This window comes from Channa argus, chromosome 15 (genome assembly GCF_033026475.1).
Source record: "Channa argus isolate prfri chromosome 15, Channa argus male v1.0, whole genome shotgun sequence".
Classification (NCBI taxonomy): domain Eukaryota; kingdom Metazoa; phylum Chordata; class Actinopteri; order Anabantiformes; family Channidae; genus Channa; species Channa argus.
Genome location: NC_090211.1, coordinates 9,679,722 through 9,693,982, shown reverse-complemented (window position 1 = coordinate 9,693,982; position 14,261 = coordinate 9,679,722). Strand labels below are relative to the sequence as shown.

At 42.8% G+C, this 14,261-nt stretch overlaps 1 protein-coding gene across 1 annotated transcript; it reads right to left on the bottom strand.

The window, feature by feature from the left end:
• Positions 1 to 6,155: 6,155 nt before the first annotated feature.
• Positions 6,156 to 13,705, bottom strand: lfng (LFNG O-fucosylpeptide 3-beta-N-acetylglucosaminyltransferase). The gene is made up of 8 exons (XM_067477859.1): positions 13,174 to 13,705; positions 9,254 to 9,302; positions 8,949 to 9,051; positions 8,700 to 8,853; positions 8,503 to 8,588; positions 8,042 to 8,207; positions 7,840 to 7,925; positions 6,156 to 7,743 (listed from the first exon to the last, which is right to left on the bottom strand). The coding sequence occupies exons 1-8, from the start codon at positions 13,570 to 13,572 to the stop codon at positions 7,677 to 7,679; spliced, it is 1,110 nt and encodes a 369-aa protein (XP_067333960.1). The 5' UTR covers positions 13,573 to 13,705; the 3' UTR covers positions 6,156 to 7,676.
• Between the last annotated feature and the right edge of the window lie 556 nt (positions 13,706 to 14,261).

Here is a 14,261-nt window from a genome sequence, read left to right as displayed (position 1 = left end):
GCTGCATTTGTTTCAGTGCCGATGAAATTCAAAGCACAGAGACACACTCTGATGCACCTGGTTGGTGCAGTGAAGCTCCAACATCAAATGTGTAACAGCAGCTTTTCAAATTAGGATAATAACGTGTATTCAGTCAGGTAGTCATTTCTCATCATCCTCTTGTTGCAGAATATATGATGAGCACTGAATACAAACCCCAAGGCATGAGCACCTTTGTTTTCTCATCTCTGGAGGGATCCCTGCAGCCTTGTTGTTCACATCAGGAGGAGCCTGGTTTGTCTCCTTTGTGGCCAGGCTCAGAGGGAGGCAGCTGTGTCCTGGGAGTCAGTGCTCATGTTATTCACACCTCACCTCCTCCTTTGTTCACATAACCCAGATAAGTCGGAAGAAGCACGTACCTAATGGAGGATTCACTGAGGTGTCTGGTTGTCCCCGTCCTTGTCTTTTTCCTCCACATAGAGAGACTCCTGCTTGCTTCTTTCAAGGCACTTCCTTTTCCTTTTCGTTCTTTGAAAGTCAGCCTAGTTCTTCTGTGTGAAGTGCTTGCCAGTGGTTTACCACCATCTCTCAGATGAACCACATTCGAGGTTTAATCACATGATCTCAGCTCATAGCCAGGATGGTTATGTTTCCTTATTACCAAGGTTACAAACAAACATCCCAAAACACAATGTCTATAAAAACAGAGTGAAAGTTTTCACATTCAGACAAAGTTTAAATATCAGAATCACTATCAGGATCAGAAAACTGTTTATTGTGAGGCACAGTTAAGAACACTTTACAGTACTAGGAATTTGAACAAAAAATGAAAAAGCTGTACACAGAAGAAGTGAGTGTGCAGTGGGAAATAGTTCAACTAAAACAGTGAAAGTGACTGATCGTAGGTTGGGGGGGTTATCAGGGTGAGATTGTGGCACTGTTCAGCAGGTCCTGGTCTTGATGGACCGAAGCCTCTTTCCAGAGGGGAGGGGCTGAAAGAGATTATGACCGTGAACCGAGGGGTCGGCTGTGATCCTGGCTGCCCATCTCCATGTCTTGTACACATACAGCTCCTGAAGAGATGGAAGGCTGCAGCCAATCACCCTCTCAGCATAGTGGATGATGCATTGCATCTTGGCCTTGTCCCTGGCCATGGCTGCAGCAAACCAGACACTGCCAAATAATGGCAGTGTAGATGTTCACCAACATTTTCACAGGGAGGTGAAAGTTCTTCAGCTGCCGCAGGAAGTACAGCCTCTGTTCTGCTCCCACTTGAGCTCCTGTGTGATGGTGGTGCCCAGGAAATGCAAGGACTCGACAGAGGTTACCGGTGTGCCACAGAGGATTGCAGGGGGGAGGGGTACTGCGTCCTTCCTGAAATCTAGTATCTCTACTGTCTTTAGAACATTGAGCTAGAGGTTTTTCATGTTGCACTATGAAACCAGATGTTCTATCTCAATCCTATAGGCCAACTCGTCTCCATCACAGATGAGGCAGATGAGGGTTGTGACATCTGCAGACTTCAGGAGTTTGACAAGGAGTTTGGTGTTCAGATGTTCAGCTGTTGGTATACAGGGAGAATAACAGAGGAGAAATAACGCAGCCTTGGGGGGGATTCAGTGCTAATGGTCCAGGAGTCAGAGACGTGCTTCCCCAGCCTCACAAACTGCCGGGGCCGGGCTGGAACGATTTTATTGAAGGCAGAGCTGAAGTCCACAAACAGTAACCTGGCGTAGCATCCTGTGGACTCCAGATGCTGGAGGATAAAGTAGGGGTTGGCTCTGTAGGCGAACTGCAGGGGGTCCAGAAGAGGGTCTATATCGAAATTAAGGTGGAACATCACAAGGCACTCAAAAAACTTCAGTCAGGGGAACGGGTCTGTAATCATTAAGTTTCATGATCCATGCCTTTTGGGGGGCTGGTATGATGGCTAAGGCCTTAAAGCAGGCTGGCACGTGACAGGTCTCCAGTGAGGTGTTAAAAATGTCTGTGAACACCGAACACAGCTGACAGGCACAGTGCTTAAGGGTGGAGGGTCGGGCAGAGTCCGGGCTCACAGCTTTCAAGGGTTCAGCCATTTAAACAGTATATTCACATCTCCCTCTTTGCTGGTGAGATGAGTGAGGGGTGGGGGGTGGGGGACACTGAGGTGAGACTGAGGAGACTCAAAATCTTCTTCCTGTTTGAGGTTACTTACATTCTTGCATCAGCAGTGATTAGCTATCAGAGCTTGAGCTCATACACCATCGTTTGCATCCTGATTTGCATTTCTGCCAAGCACCATGATTTCCGGGTTTTTTACTTTGTTGCAAAATAGTTTCACATGACTGATTTTATAAACTGTAGCCGAAGAAAATTGACAGTTTGAATCACCATGACTGATGCATGGAACTAATTACATAATTGTTTTGTCCGTATTATTTTAGACTTTTGAATGTTTTTCTCCAAACAACCATCATGACTTTCTCTGCTTCTTAAACACTTTCTGCAAAGGTTTTGACATTAAACATCAAGCACAAAAGGTCATCAATGGCAATTTCGCAGTTGTAATGACACAAAACATCTTCATTGGAGAAATATAAGTGCTGTAAACACAGTAATGTTAAGTAAAACTGTTGTTTATTTATATTTGCTAATAAATACAGACGAAATGTAATATATATGTCTATATTACTTGTAAATGATTACTGAGGGTGTCAAAGTACTACAGGATGGACATAAAAAGATATAAGGATGAGTATATAGATGTAAATAAGATATGATTATAAAAAAAGAGAAAATTGGAGAAACAGAATGACATGACTTAATGTTAAAATGTCCTGAGAAAAAAAGTTCTGGTCAGTTTGAACAAGGTTGACTGGTTCTCTCCTAAATTCCTCGAGTCCTCCACCCAAGTGCTGCTTACTACAAAGTTCAAGTCTTTCTATGTCGCAGGGATATGTGATACCTGGATTATAGTAAACTCCCACTTGGTCTGCCTTTGAAGCACATGTTGAGCAGGATTAAGTGCTGTGCCAGTTGCTGTGAGATCTCTCTTTGGGTCTGTGGGACTTGTCCCACTGCTCTAATCCTGCAGACAAAGCAGGCTGTTAATTGGAGACTGACTGATATAGCACAGAAAAGTCATGAAGACAATGTGCCAGTGGCCAGCATCTCCGTAATCCCCTGCAGTCAGAGGAATGTCCCTCTTGTTGCGTCAGCCGTCCACACTTCACCAGATCTACTCCGAATCCACTCTGGGTTCTTCCATTTTAGAGACAATTAAATTTGCATGTTTGTTTTTGTGTCAAACAAGCCAGTGACCTAATAAACAGCATTGATTGGAGGTGCAAGGAAACACACCAAGGTGTAATAAACTGTTAGCAGGTATTTTCATCTCTACACAGGACTGAAATCATGACCCGTGAAGCCTCAAAATTCAATATTTTTTATATGTTTGTATATTAAAAATTACACATTTCTAAACATACTGGAAAACTGCAGTGGTGGTAAAATCAGAAAAGTCTCTGCCTCTGTGTTTGTATTTACACCAACAGCAACACACAATATCCTGTTGTGGGATGAAGTTTCATTGTTCAGAGCTGTGTGAGAACCAGTCTTAACAATCATAAACACTCCCAACTGCTGTGGGCTCCTTACATGGGTGACAGACATGACACCTCACACTCCTTTATTTGGTTTCTCCCTGAGGTGAAATTTCTGGACGGACACAAGGCCAGCAGGATGTTTGTGTTTAGTAAATAGAGCCTGATAGACATTTGGAGACTGAATCCTTTATCACCGAATGATTATCAGCCCCATCAACAGCCTCCAGACTTGTTTCACCACAGTTCACTGACAGGCAGGTGGTCGACTGACGCTGGAGGCGTGCAGTTGGCGGTTTATGTTTTTATCATCTCTCACCCATTGCGACATCGTCCATATGCAAAGCAGTGTCAACAGTTGAACAACAGGCTTTTGGACACGTCAAGCTTGAATTATACTTTTAATCATGATCCTGACTAAAGGCATGTCTTATAATGATTGTTGCAGTTTCCAGTGGAACAGCAGCCCAGTAATAATGCATCAGTGTCAACAGCCTAAAATTCAGTTACTGCTCTTTGACAAAGACTTGACATAGACATCCTGCAGCTCCCTGTTAGCTCAGCAGAACAGCTCAAACATGACTAAAATCCGCCTACCACAGCCTCTAAAGCTGACTAAACTAAAGTTTGTCTGAAAATAGTGTTGAAATTCACAGTTTTATGATGGGTTATATGCTTTATGAAGAGAAAATTGGAGTGTTCACGGCATAAAAGCTCAGTATGAGTGCATTTATTGTTCAGGAGCCTCTGGTATGGGACCAGACGTACTGTAATTGCTGTAAAGAAAAGATAAACATTGGGAAACCACCATGACAGTAATCACATGCAATAAATGTCATTCATTCAAAGTTGCTCACAGATGTGACCGATTGAAGGAAAACTGACACTGAGGAATAACAAATGAGCTGGAGGAAATAATTTTAGGCTCCTTTAAAAATGTTTCGTTTTATTTCCTCTCATCCCAATGCAACATATGTTATTTATAATTGCCGTTTAAACATATATAAGTGACTGTTGTGACTGTAAGGTTTAAATGATTAACAGATTAGAGCAACACTTTAATGATTTGTTATTTATGTGAAAAGCTTTGCCTTTTGTTGGAAAAGATCAAACTGCTGTTGATCCGATTATTGTTTGCACTTTCACAACTTGCCCACTTAATACAAGAGTTTTATACTTAAGCCACATGCCGTCTTTTCCCATGGGTGCGTTGCCGGAGGAGGGATCAGTCTCTGCTTCTTGCTAGCGAGCTGAGCAAAGCCTTGATAAATGAGTGAAGATGCCAGTGAAATTGTTTCAGTTGTGCTACTTTACACGACGCATGGGTTCAAATGTCTGTCCAGGTTTATTAGAAAATTGTGTGAGTCAGCAGAGAGAGAAAAAATTAGAGGCAGATGACTGATGTATGTTTGAACATGAGATTTAGACACATAAAAGACTTCATTTTTTCCCACTATACATCTCTGGAAGGCAAAGCTGTGATTATGGTTTGTGGTGGAGATGTTTGCTCCAAATGATTTGTCTCTCATGCAAGGGTTTGGCGATAGATCTTCAGTTACAGGCCTGACAGAGTTCATGCAGCATTCAAGAGGGTGATACTAAATATTTTACACTTCCTTTTAATCTGGACACTTTAAAAAGTTGAGTCATTGTGTCTTTTTACTACGACATTGTGGAAAGGCTTTGAAAAGGACATCAAAATGCATTTAGAAATAAAATTCTGATTATCAGACTAATGATTTGATTGGTTAAAAGCTTTTTGGTTTAGGGTGGTTGTACACAGGACATTAATCTTTTCCTTCACAGTATCAAAAAGTCCCTGTCTCAGCATTAAAGATTTATTTTTACTGGAACTACTAATAACTCAGATACAGTATGTGTTTGTATACTTCACCCTGAGTACATTTGTTTAAGAAATTATAACTGTGAAGTACTATTTCCAACTAATGTTACTACGCTAGAATTAAGAGAATACTGTACTTTTTTCTTACTACATTCATTTAGTTGCCAGTTACTTTTTGCAGATCGAGACTCTTAAAAATGTTGATGTCATTTTATCAATGAACCAGCTGTGTCAATGAATCGGCTCCATCTTTACCAGGTGCCAGACCTTCACCTTTAATAGTTTTTTGAACAAATGTGGAGCAGACTGGTACATTCATGTTATCACCAGTATCTGTATAAATTAGATTTTAGTTTTTAACATGCTACATGTACTATTGTACTTAAAGGAAAATGGAGAGCATATACTTAAAGTTGAATTAAGAATTGTCAGTGGTACTTTAAAGAAAGTATTGACTTTGTGTACTGCATCACTTCTTAGTTCATCTTTAGTCTTTTCTTATATTTGAAACCTTCACCTCCTATTATGTGGAGGTATCATCTGTGAAGAAGCTACTACAAACAGTGGAGTAAAAAGTACAATATTTCTACCTGAAACACGGTGAAGAGAAAGTGTAAAGTCGCATAAAAGTGTTTACATTATTAAAAAACATTCTCTCTGCTGCCTGATTTCCTGTTTGACAAAGGGTCAAACATCAGTAAAGCACAACGCGAGTTAAACCCAGTCAAAAAACAACATGACCAAATATGTAAAGTTTCTCAGTGGTTATGCACTTTTATTGAAAGTTTTAGGTCCCATTTGGGTCCCGTGATAGTTAACACCAGGATCAGCTCATAATCCCTGAGAAGCCAGTATTGGGAATGAACTGTTTGAGCCCTCCAGATACTGGAGAATAAACACCACAGTCATTTATCCACACAGTTCAAAGCAGTACAAAAAAAATCATGGTCCAGGTCATTAAAGGCGTATGTAAACCACAAAGAGGAAATTACGATCTAAACATATACATACACTCACTACTCCTTTAAACAAAGTCACAGTACACAATACTGTAATCAAGATGTACAGTGTAACCCAATATGGGTGAGAGACGACACAGAGGGAGTGAAAACCTCCATGTGGAAACACTGATGTTGCTCCTGTTAAGTTCTCACCTCACAAGGCTCAACAGTAAACAGCCAGTATTATGTGTAAATACAGAACATTCATGTTAATAATAATAATAACAGAGAGTCTCATCAGTCTATTGTGCAAACTATCATAGACTGAGGCTCAGTTTACACACGTAGTTATTTAAATGCCACTGCTGTTTTATCTTCGCTGTTTTGGGAACATTACAAATGGCATTCATCCACATTTCACCCTTTAGACATGAGTATCTTTGAAACTCAACTGTGCAATTTTCAAACCAAAATATATATTTTCTTTTCAACGCAACGCTGATTGTAACCCCAAATCAAAATCTCCTCTGCTCATTAGTTTTCCCTGATTGTAACAAATGCAATAAGAGTTTTTAAATACATAATAATGAATAGATGCTGAGATTTTGAGCGGTTATTTTTCTTTTTTTAGCTTGGACCCAATTCTAAAGCATGTCATTAAAAGGACATAAATTAGGTAATTTTACCAGAAAATGTGGAAAAGGTAAAAGTGCTTTGTCCTGACATAACTTAGATTAGCTCACCAAAGGATGCATTTGGAAATCTGCCTCCTGCCAGCTCAGATATGAAGGACTAATAACACTGTTAGCTTAAAAGCACAACATCTTCATATTACAGCATTTGTCCGGAGTCATTTCAGTAAAAAGATCGAAACAGAAATGCCTGGTTATATGTGTTAAAAGCCGAGAAGCCTACCTACGTAGACCTGAATGGCTTTGCATTTTTAAAAGCAAAAACAAATGTTAATAAAGCTGGCAAAAGGGCTTGAATATATGACAATACATTCTATAAGAATTGCAGATACATTTACAAGCAACACGTACATCACAAAAATCAACTGATTGCCTGCAAAGCTTAACGCTGAAAGCTACTTCCTGTTGAGAGCTGGAGACCTCCACCCAAGCATTATGTGCCGAGGTCGTGGCCCTGAACAAGAACAAAGAAATAGTCCCAAATCGGGCCGCACAGCAGCCCAGTAAAACTATTTAAGACCGCACTCGCTGCACCAACAATACAGCAGCGGCACGGTCTGATACCATACACTGGTCCCAACGAGCCTTTCAGATACCGAGGCACGATGGGGACGAGGATGAAGAAGGAGCAGTCGCCCTAGAAGGCAACTTGAGGGACGCACCATGGGGTGTCTGGATACAGCAGACAGTGCACAGACTTGAACCTGGAAGAGAGAAAACAGAGGGTTAAGGGTTGGATTAGTAGAACGATGAGATTAAACCTGTGCCTGTTTCTTACTAAACGCAGTCAGATCTCTTACCTTGATGGATCCTCCTCCACAGGAAAAGCCCCTTTCAAATTGATGATGTTGCTCTTGTTTTCAAACATCCCATAACTGAGGGTGATCTGAAGGAGAACGTACAGCATAAATGTAAGACACTTAAAATAGACTTCATTATTTCCACTAGAGCTCCAAAAACTGTAGAGACACTTTAAAAAAACAAACAGACTGAAGCTCTCACCTGCTTGTGAATCTCAGATCTTGACACTTGTTGCAGGTTCTCCAGGTGGGAGTGGAACAAGCTGCTGCGAGTGAGGGGAACCCCCAGAATCGACTCGATAATGTAGCCGATGGTGCAGTCGTCAGGCAGACGGATCTTTTCTGCTGTGTTCATGAAGTGACCGCCACTGAAAACACAAAGAACCATAAGGACGCCTGATCAGTGCTGATGTGAAACACAGACTGCAAGTCAGCGTTTGTTCAACATGTGTGAACGCAGCTTAACAAATGTAATGGGCTGTGACTGTTCTCAAACTTCATTCAATGACAGCAACAACATTGTACATTATTATATTTGTTTTGTCATTGAGTTTTATTTTTAAAAGAAAACACACATTTGCTAAAATGTGTGTTTTCTATTAAAGTATTTAGGCCCTTTTGCCTGTTTTTAACCTTTTATCCACTAGTAGATCTGTATCTTACCTGGCCCATGGACTCATTTTCAGTGCCAGACCCCGACTCACACAGAAACCTGCTCCTCCAGTAGCAAACCAGAAGTTGACTGGTTTCTATAAGAGAAGATGGAGATTGTTGTTTATTCACATATTATACGACAACCTAAAAGGTAGTGAAACATTTATAATTTTTTTTTGTTTTTAAATATCCATTCTTCTACTCGCCATTTTGTTGTCCCCCAGTCTCTCTGTGGCCTCTATGGGCCGGTCCAAGCTGGGTTTACCGATGTACATGTCCTGGGTGTGGGGGTATTGGGACAGGTGCTTTACCAGAGTTCGGACATTCACATAGTTGTCATCATCAACGTGACAGAACCACCTAAGGGGCAGGAGCAGACAATTAGTGTTACATTCTGTCATGTTCAAAGCAATTAGAAAAAAAGTCACTTAAATTAAAAAGGTAGTGATATGTACTTTTTCCCCGACTCTATGAACTTGTCATATTCCACTGCCATTTTGCAAGACAGAGCTTGTCGACTATGAGCTGCAGAGCAGTTGGTGTTGATTGCATGATTTCCTGTGGCAACAGTGAGAGAAAACAGTATATTTAGTTAAAGATGACACCTTAAAATGAAGTCTAATTTTTACAAGGACAAAAAGCTCCAAGCAGTATTTGTCTGGCCTTTAGAAAATGATTTTGTTTCTCGTGTGTTCCCAGCTTTGTGATAAAACAAAGTGCATCTCTGTTCCCGACATGAAATCCCCCTCATAAAACTTACCAATTTTTTTTTTTAACTCCTCATCTTCTCCATCTGTGAAGACGTAAGTCTGTAAACAAGGAGGGGGAAATCAGACATAAGTGCACTTGCTCTTTAGAACCCACTTAATCAAAACAACTTTGACTGGTCATGTGAAGCAGTCACACGATCAAATTCAACAGTGTGTCTAAAGTCCTGCTTCCTCCTATGATGCCGGGTGTGATTAGCATCAATCCTGGTGTCTTTTATGCAGTGGAAAACACATTGAGTTAAACAACCCCCTGCTCTGATAAAGGCCTTTTGTGCAGCATTTCACTCTCTCCATGGCAACTATGCAGCCACCCCCGAAGCATCCCAGACATAGAACAAAGGAAAAGGCAGACTGTCCGCCCCCACACACACCCCATTCATGTATCCCGACCCCCGGCTGAGCCCCTGCTCTCCGCTGGACCTGCTGCCAAGTTTCAACATGTTCAATGCTACTAAAACCGAAGTATAAATGTTATAGTCAACATGGATATGACACCATCCTTATTGTTTCCTGTTGCTGTGTGACTGACAGACTCAAAACCACGAAACTGCAGGTGGTTGTTAAATGCAGCAGTTAGTCATAAAAGGAGATAACAAGAAAGGGCACATTACAGGAACACACTTTAAAGAAGCAGGGGAAGACTAGACTCCTCTTTATGATAGCTCACACTGAGCAGGTGCAAGCTGCTGTCTAGGGAAGATGAAAAAGCTGCCGGCCGCAGGCTTTGTAACCGCCAGTGGTCTGTTTGCTCTTCACCTCAGGTGAGGCAGCACCTGCCGAATGCCACGCTACCTGATCTGCGCCACGTGTCTCGACATGCCAGGTCGTGCTGCCTTAACCCTGGCTGACAGAGCGCCATTCGTCAGCGGTAACCACACGTCCGCTGCACAAGTTCACTGCCAAGCATGTGCAAATTGTGATCTGTATCTTTAAACAAGTTGCCGACTTTATTGTATCAATAGATGTCTTTCTACTCCAAAGAAAAGCCTGCCCAAAGTGTTTATGGAACAAACTCTGAACAGATGTGGCTCGATGCAAAAGCCATGAGCCTGTATTTGTTTAAGGAGAATTGGTGGTTTCACTGGTGAAGGGATCAGAGGCTGGTGCTGTTTGCTTTAAAGCCCATTGAATAGGTAGTCTAATCACCGAGGCAGCTGCCAGAGCTGCCAGGGCACTGACAGAAAGAGAGGGAGGAGTGGGGGGAATCTCAATGCTGATTAGTAAATCAGAAACCGTGTGTGGCCATTCACCCCCTGTCTTGCCTCCTCCTCCCCCTCCAGGCCAGAGCCTCTTGAATAGAACAATGCTGTGAGTTTTCATGCTGGGTAAAGTCTCCACTGGGTAAATTCTATATGTTTACCAGCATTTGCATACAGCTGCAGGAGTTAACTAAAGAGAAACCTCTTGGGGGAAAGTTTTCTTTCTCTCTTTGTTCTGTCTTAAACTGAAACAGTTACTTACAAGGAATAATGATTCAGACCTGGAACAAAAAAGAAAAAAGTGTGTGAAGCAAAGATAAGAGGCAAGAGGGCACAGAGTAAGAAGAAGAAGGAGATGAGAGCAAAATGGGGGGGGGCTGCACTCCTGACCACAGGAAGGGCTGGCACGGCCCAGTCTGAGCCAAATGAGGTGCCTGGCTGGCTGTCTCCAGCTGCAAGGGAAGGAAGGGCATCAGACTCCCCTCCACCCTTCCCCCTTCTGTCTCGAACTATCAAAGCTTTTTCTCTACATTTTATCAGGAAGTTATTAAAAAAAAAAAAACTCACAAGTGGACTGAAATGACTGTAGCGGATACATCGATACAGATTAAGTAAATAGCAAATGTGCACCAGTGCAAAAAAAGCTTGTGTGACACCAGGCCCAGATTCGAAACACCAGGCTCCTCTTGAATGGCACTCAGCCTCTCTGACCACTTGTACTTCACTACTTCATAGTGCAGCTATTTAATTCACTCAAATTCGGCGCCAAGTGTTTTCTTCTCAATGCTAAGACGCTCATTGTTGGAGAGCTGGCTAATTATCGTACCCTAAAGAGAGGAATGCATGGCACACCACCATGAAGATGTCAGTGCCAGCTGTCCAAAAACTCACAAAATGAATTTAGGCTCTGTTAAAAGCAGCTACTACGTGCCAGTGTTACTAATCAGGTCAGCAAAAGTAGAACAAGAAGGGTCCAGATCATCTCAGCGTCGTTAAACTTTAAACTTGTGGTTTTGTTTATGTGTAGTAGGAAAGGTTGTGATCAACTTCTTTTAACATCCGTCTTTCACTATTGTTCAGTGTTGTTCCTGTGTGATGAATAGAGAATAGAAAACAGGAAAATGTACAATATGCACAAAATAAGCAGCAATTAAAAAAAATATTGCCTTAGTTTTTTATCAGCTGTGAAGTGTACCAATTAGCAAGGTGCTACCTGGTTGGATTTGCACAGATATGCTCTTCTCTCTTCTGAATGGGCTCAGTATTGAGTCAACACAGAAATCAGAGCTAATCTGCCCTTCCCACTCTTATGTAAGCAGCATAAGATAACAACTCCATGTGGATACAAGTAATGAAATCCCTCGTTGACCATAAAAGTAACAGCACAAACAGAAATAAAACAGTGTACCTTTCCTCTATTTTTGCAGAAATAATACTTGTGTCTACTGCTAAAAAAGTGTTCCATGCGCCACAGATGTTCATCAGCTGAGCGTGAGAATCAAACCTGAATACAGGGGATGGCCCATATGTACACGGTGGGAACTCAGAGCATCATATGGCTGGCATTAAGACCGCCCTTTGTTGTGTCTCCCCCAACCACCTGGCACCCTTCTTCAGGCACTCCCTCTTGCATTGTGGCGCTCAGTCTGTCCTTTTTGTCTGCACAGCCACCCACCAGCTGCCTGCCTATAAGCCCTGCTGTTAACTCTGTCACATGGGTTAACCAGCATCATCCAGCACAGTTATTACAACCAATTAACACAATCCGTTCACATATGAGCAGATGCTTTAGAGCCTGGTTTGGACATTACCATTAGCAAGGGATTGTCGCAGCCTACTAATATTACACATTTCCAGATATCACACTTTTCTGGTGCTTGACATTGAAGATGACACCTCTGGGTGCAGGATAAAATAACTTTGACACTATAGCTGTGAGTGTCTTTGTGCAGCCTCTAGAGGAGCTCGGCTCTCAAGGCCACATTTTTGTACTCAGCGTGCTACTTCTCAGCACAAACCTGCCTATAGATGCACCCCTTTGTCCCACCAGGCATCCCCTTAAAAACCCCCGTTTTCCCATCCCTCCGCAGTAAGCTTGACCCAGACTCAGCTCCCACGTTCCCATGGAGAGAGAGGACACAAGGGGCTGGGAAAGCTTTTCTTCCCCCTTCAGAAAGATGCTTTGTTAGTCCTGGAAGGGGGACAGCGCTGGAGTTGGTGCTGTGAAGCATCCATTGCACCAGGGCCATTCACAGGGGCACCCAAAAGGAGGAGGGATAATAGAGAGTGGGGAGAGAGGGGGGCTGAGAGAGAGAGAGAGAGAGAGAGAGAGAGAGAGAGAGAGGGAGAGCGCAAGAGAAGAGGGAGTCCTCAAGCTGTTCCCTCCAGTTCTCAGGGACATCATTTAGAGTGGAATAAAAAGTGACACAGCCGAGGAAATTCAGCATGGTTCACAGGGGTTGTGTGGCTATTTCAGTCTGTCATCTGGTGACAAGGGGAACAATACCGCACTGTAAGCAGCCATCAAACAGCCATCACCTGCCTACACTGGCTTATTGTTCAGCTCAGCAGCACAGGCTCAGCAACAATGAAATCAATCCACAAACAAGCAGATCATTTCCTCAAATATACACTTTGTGCCTGGGTTTCACAGAGTGGTGGTTACGCGTGGCAAACGAACATAACATGAATCAAATTTTGCATTTCTTTACCTGTTGCATGTTTCTGGAGATCCATGTGTCCAGAAGCAGATTCAGTCTGGACTGGTGGAACTTCTTGGTGGTCTTCACAGCGATGAAGATGTCATTCGCGGTGATGTCCTCAGCTGGAGTCGGGTCGGCGGCGGATGCGGAGGAGCTTGCAGGTTTCTCCACCTCCCTGCGTCCCCGGGTCAGTTTGGTGATGTACGCAGAGAATCCTTTCTTATTCTGCGCGCCCTCCTCTTCTTGCGCGGCATCTTGCAGAAGAGAACGTGTCCCGGTGTCCCCTGCATCCGTCTCCTGAGCCACCTGAACCCGGAGATGCTGCACAGCGACCACGAGCAGCAGCAGGCAGAGACAGGCTGTGCTGACTACAGAGATAGCTGTCTTCTTTCCATTGTTCTTCAACATGGTTAAAACTAAAAACGACTAAACACTACAAAGCGGCGCAACGAATCCCCACTGATAAGTCCATACGTTTTTTTTTCTTCAATAAAACACAAAAGGATAAGTCCGTCAGGTTGGGTAGCTGAATATCAAATAAGTCACTTGTCACAAGAGGAAATATATAAGCTTCCATGTTGGCCACGCCTGCAGGGAGGTCCCTGAAAACTGGGGTGTGAATATGACTGTGTGTGTGCGTGTGTGTGTGTGTGTGTGTGTGTGTGTGTGTGTGTGTGTGTGTGTGTGTGAGAGAGAGAGAGAAAGACAAAGAATGAGAGAGAGAGAGAGTAAATGTGTTGTCAGTTGCAGTTTTACCATTACACATAATATCTGGAGACCTGGAGAAATACTGCATCATTAACACAAAACCATGACTCATTTGAGAAAAAGTTTATGCTCAAGACCTAAAGCTGAAACCACACTTTTTTTTCCAAAGTGAAACTATTTAAACTCAGCTGAGTGTGAGCCTGGTGTTCACCACAGTAACAGGCTCTATTGTTTTTCAGTGACCTTGTGTGGACTCTAAACATTTGGCCATTCCTGAACACTTGTTATTCAAATTCTGATTCTCACAACTGAGTGCCGTCTGGTGCTGGGATGCTGACCAAAAGACGTTAGCTCCATTTAGACCAGCATGCAGCTGGTGGAGCCTCAGA

Coding starts and splice junctions, on each gene's coding strand:
- lfng (XM_067477859.1), bottom strand. CDS start 13,572: ATGTTGAAGAACAATGGAAAGAAGACAGCTATCTCTGTAGTCAGCACA. Junction 9,303..13,173: donor TCTCCAGAAACATGCAACAG/GTAAAGAAATGC, acceptor CCTTGTTTACAG/ACTTACGTCTTCACAGATGG. Junction 7,744..7,839: donor GTGGAGGAGGATCCATCAAG/GTAAGAGATCTG, acceptor TCTCTCTTCCAG/GTTCAAGTCTGTGCACTGTC.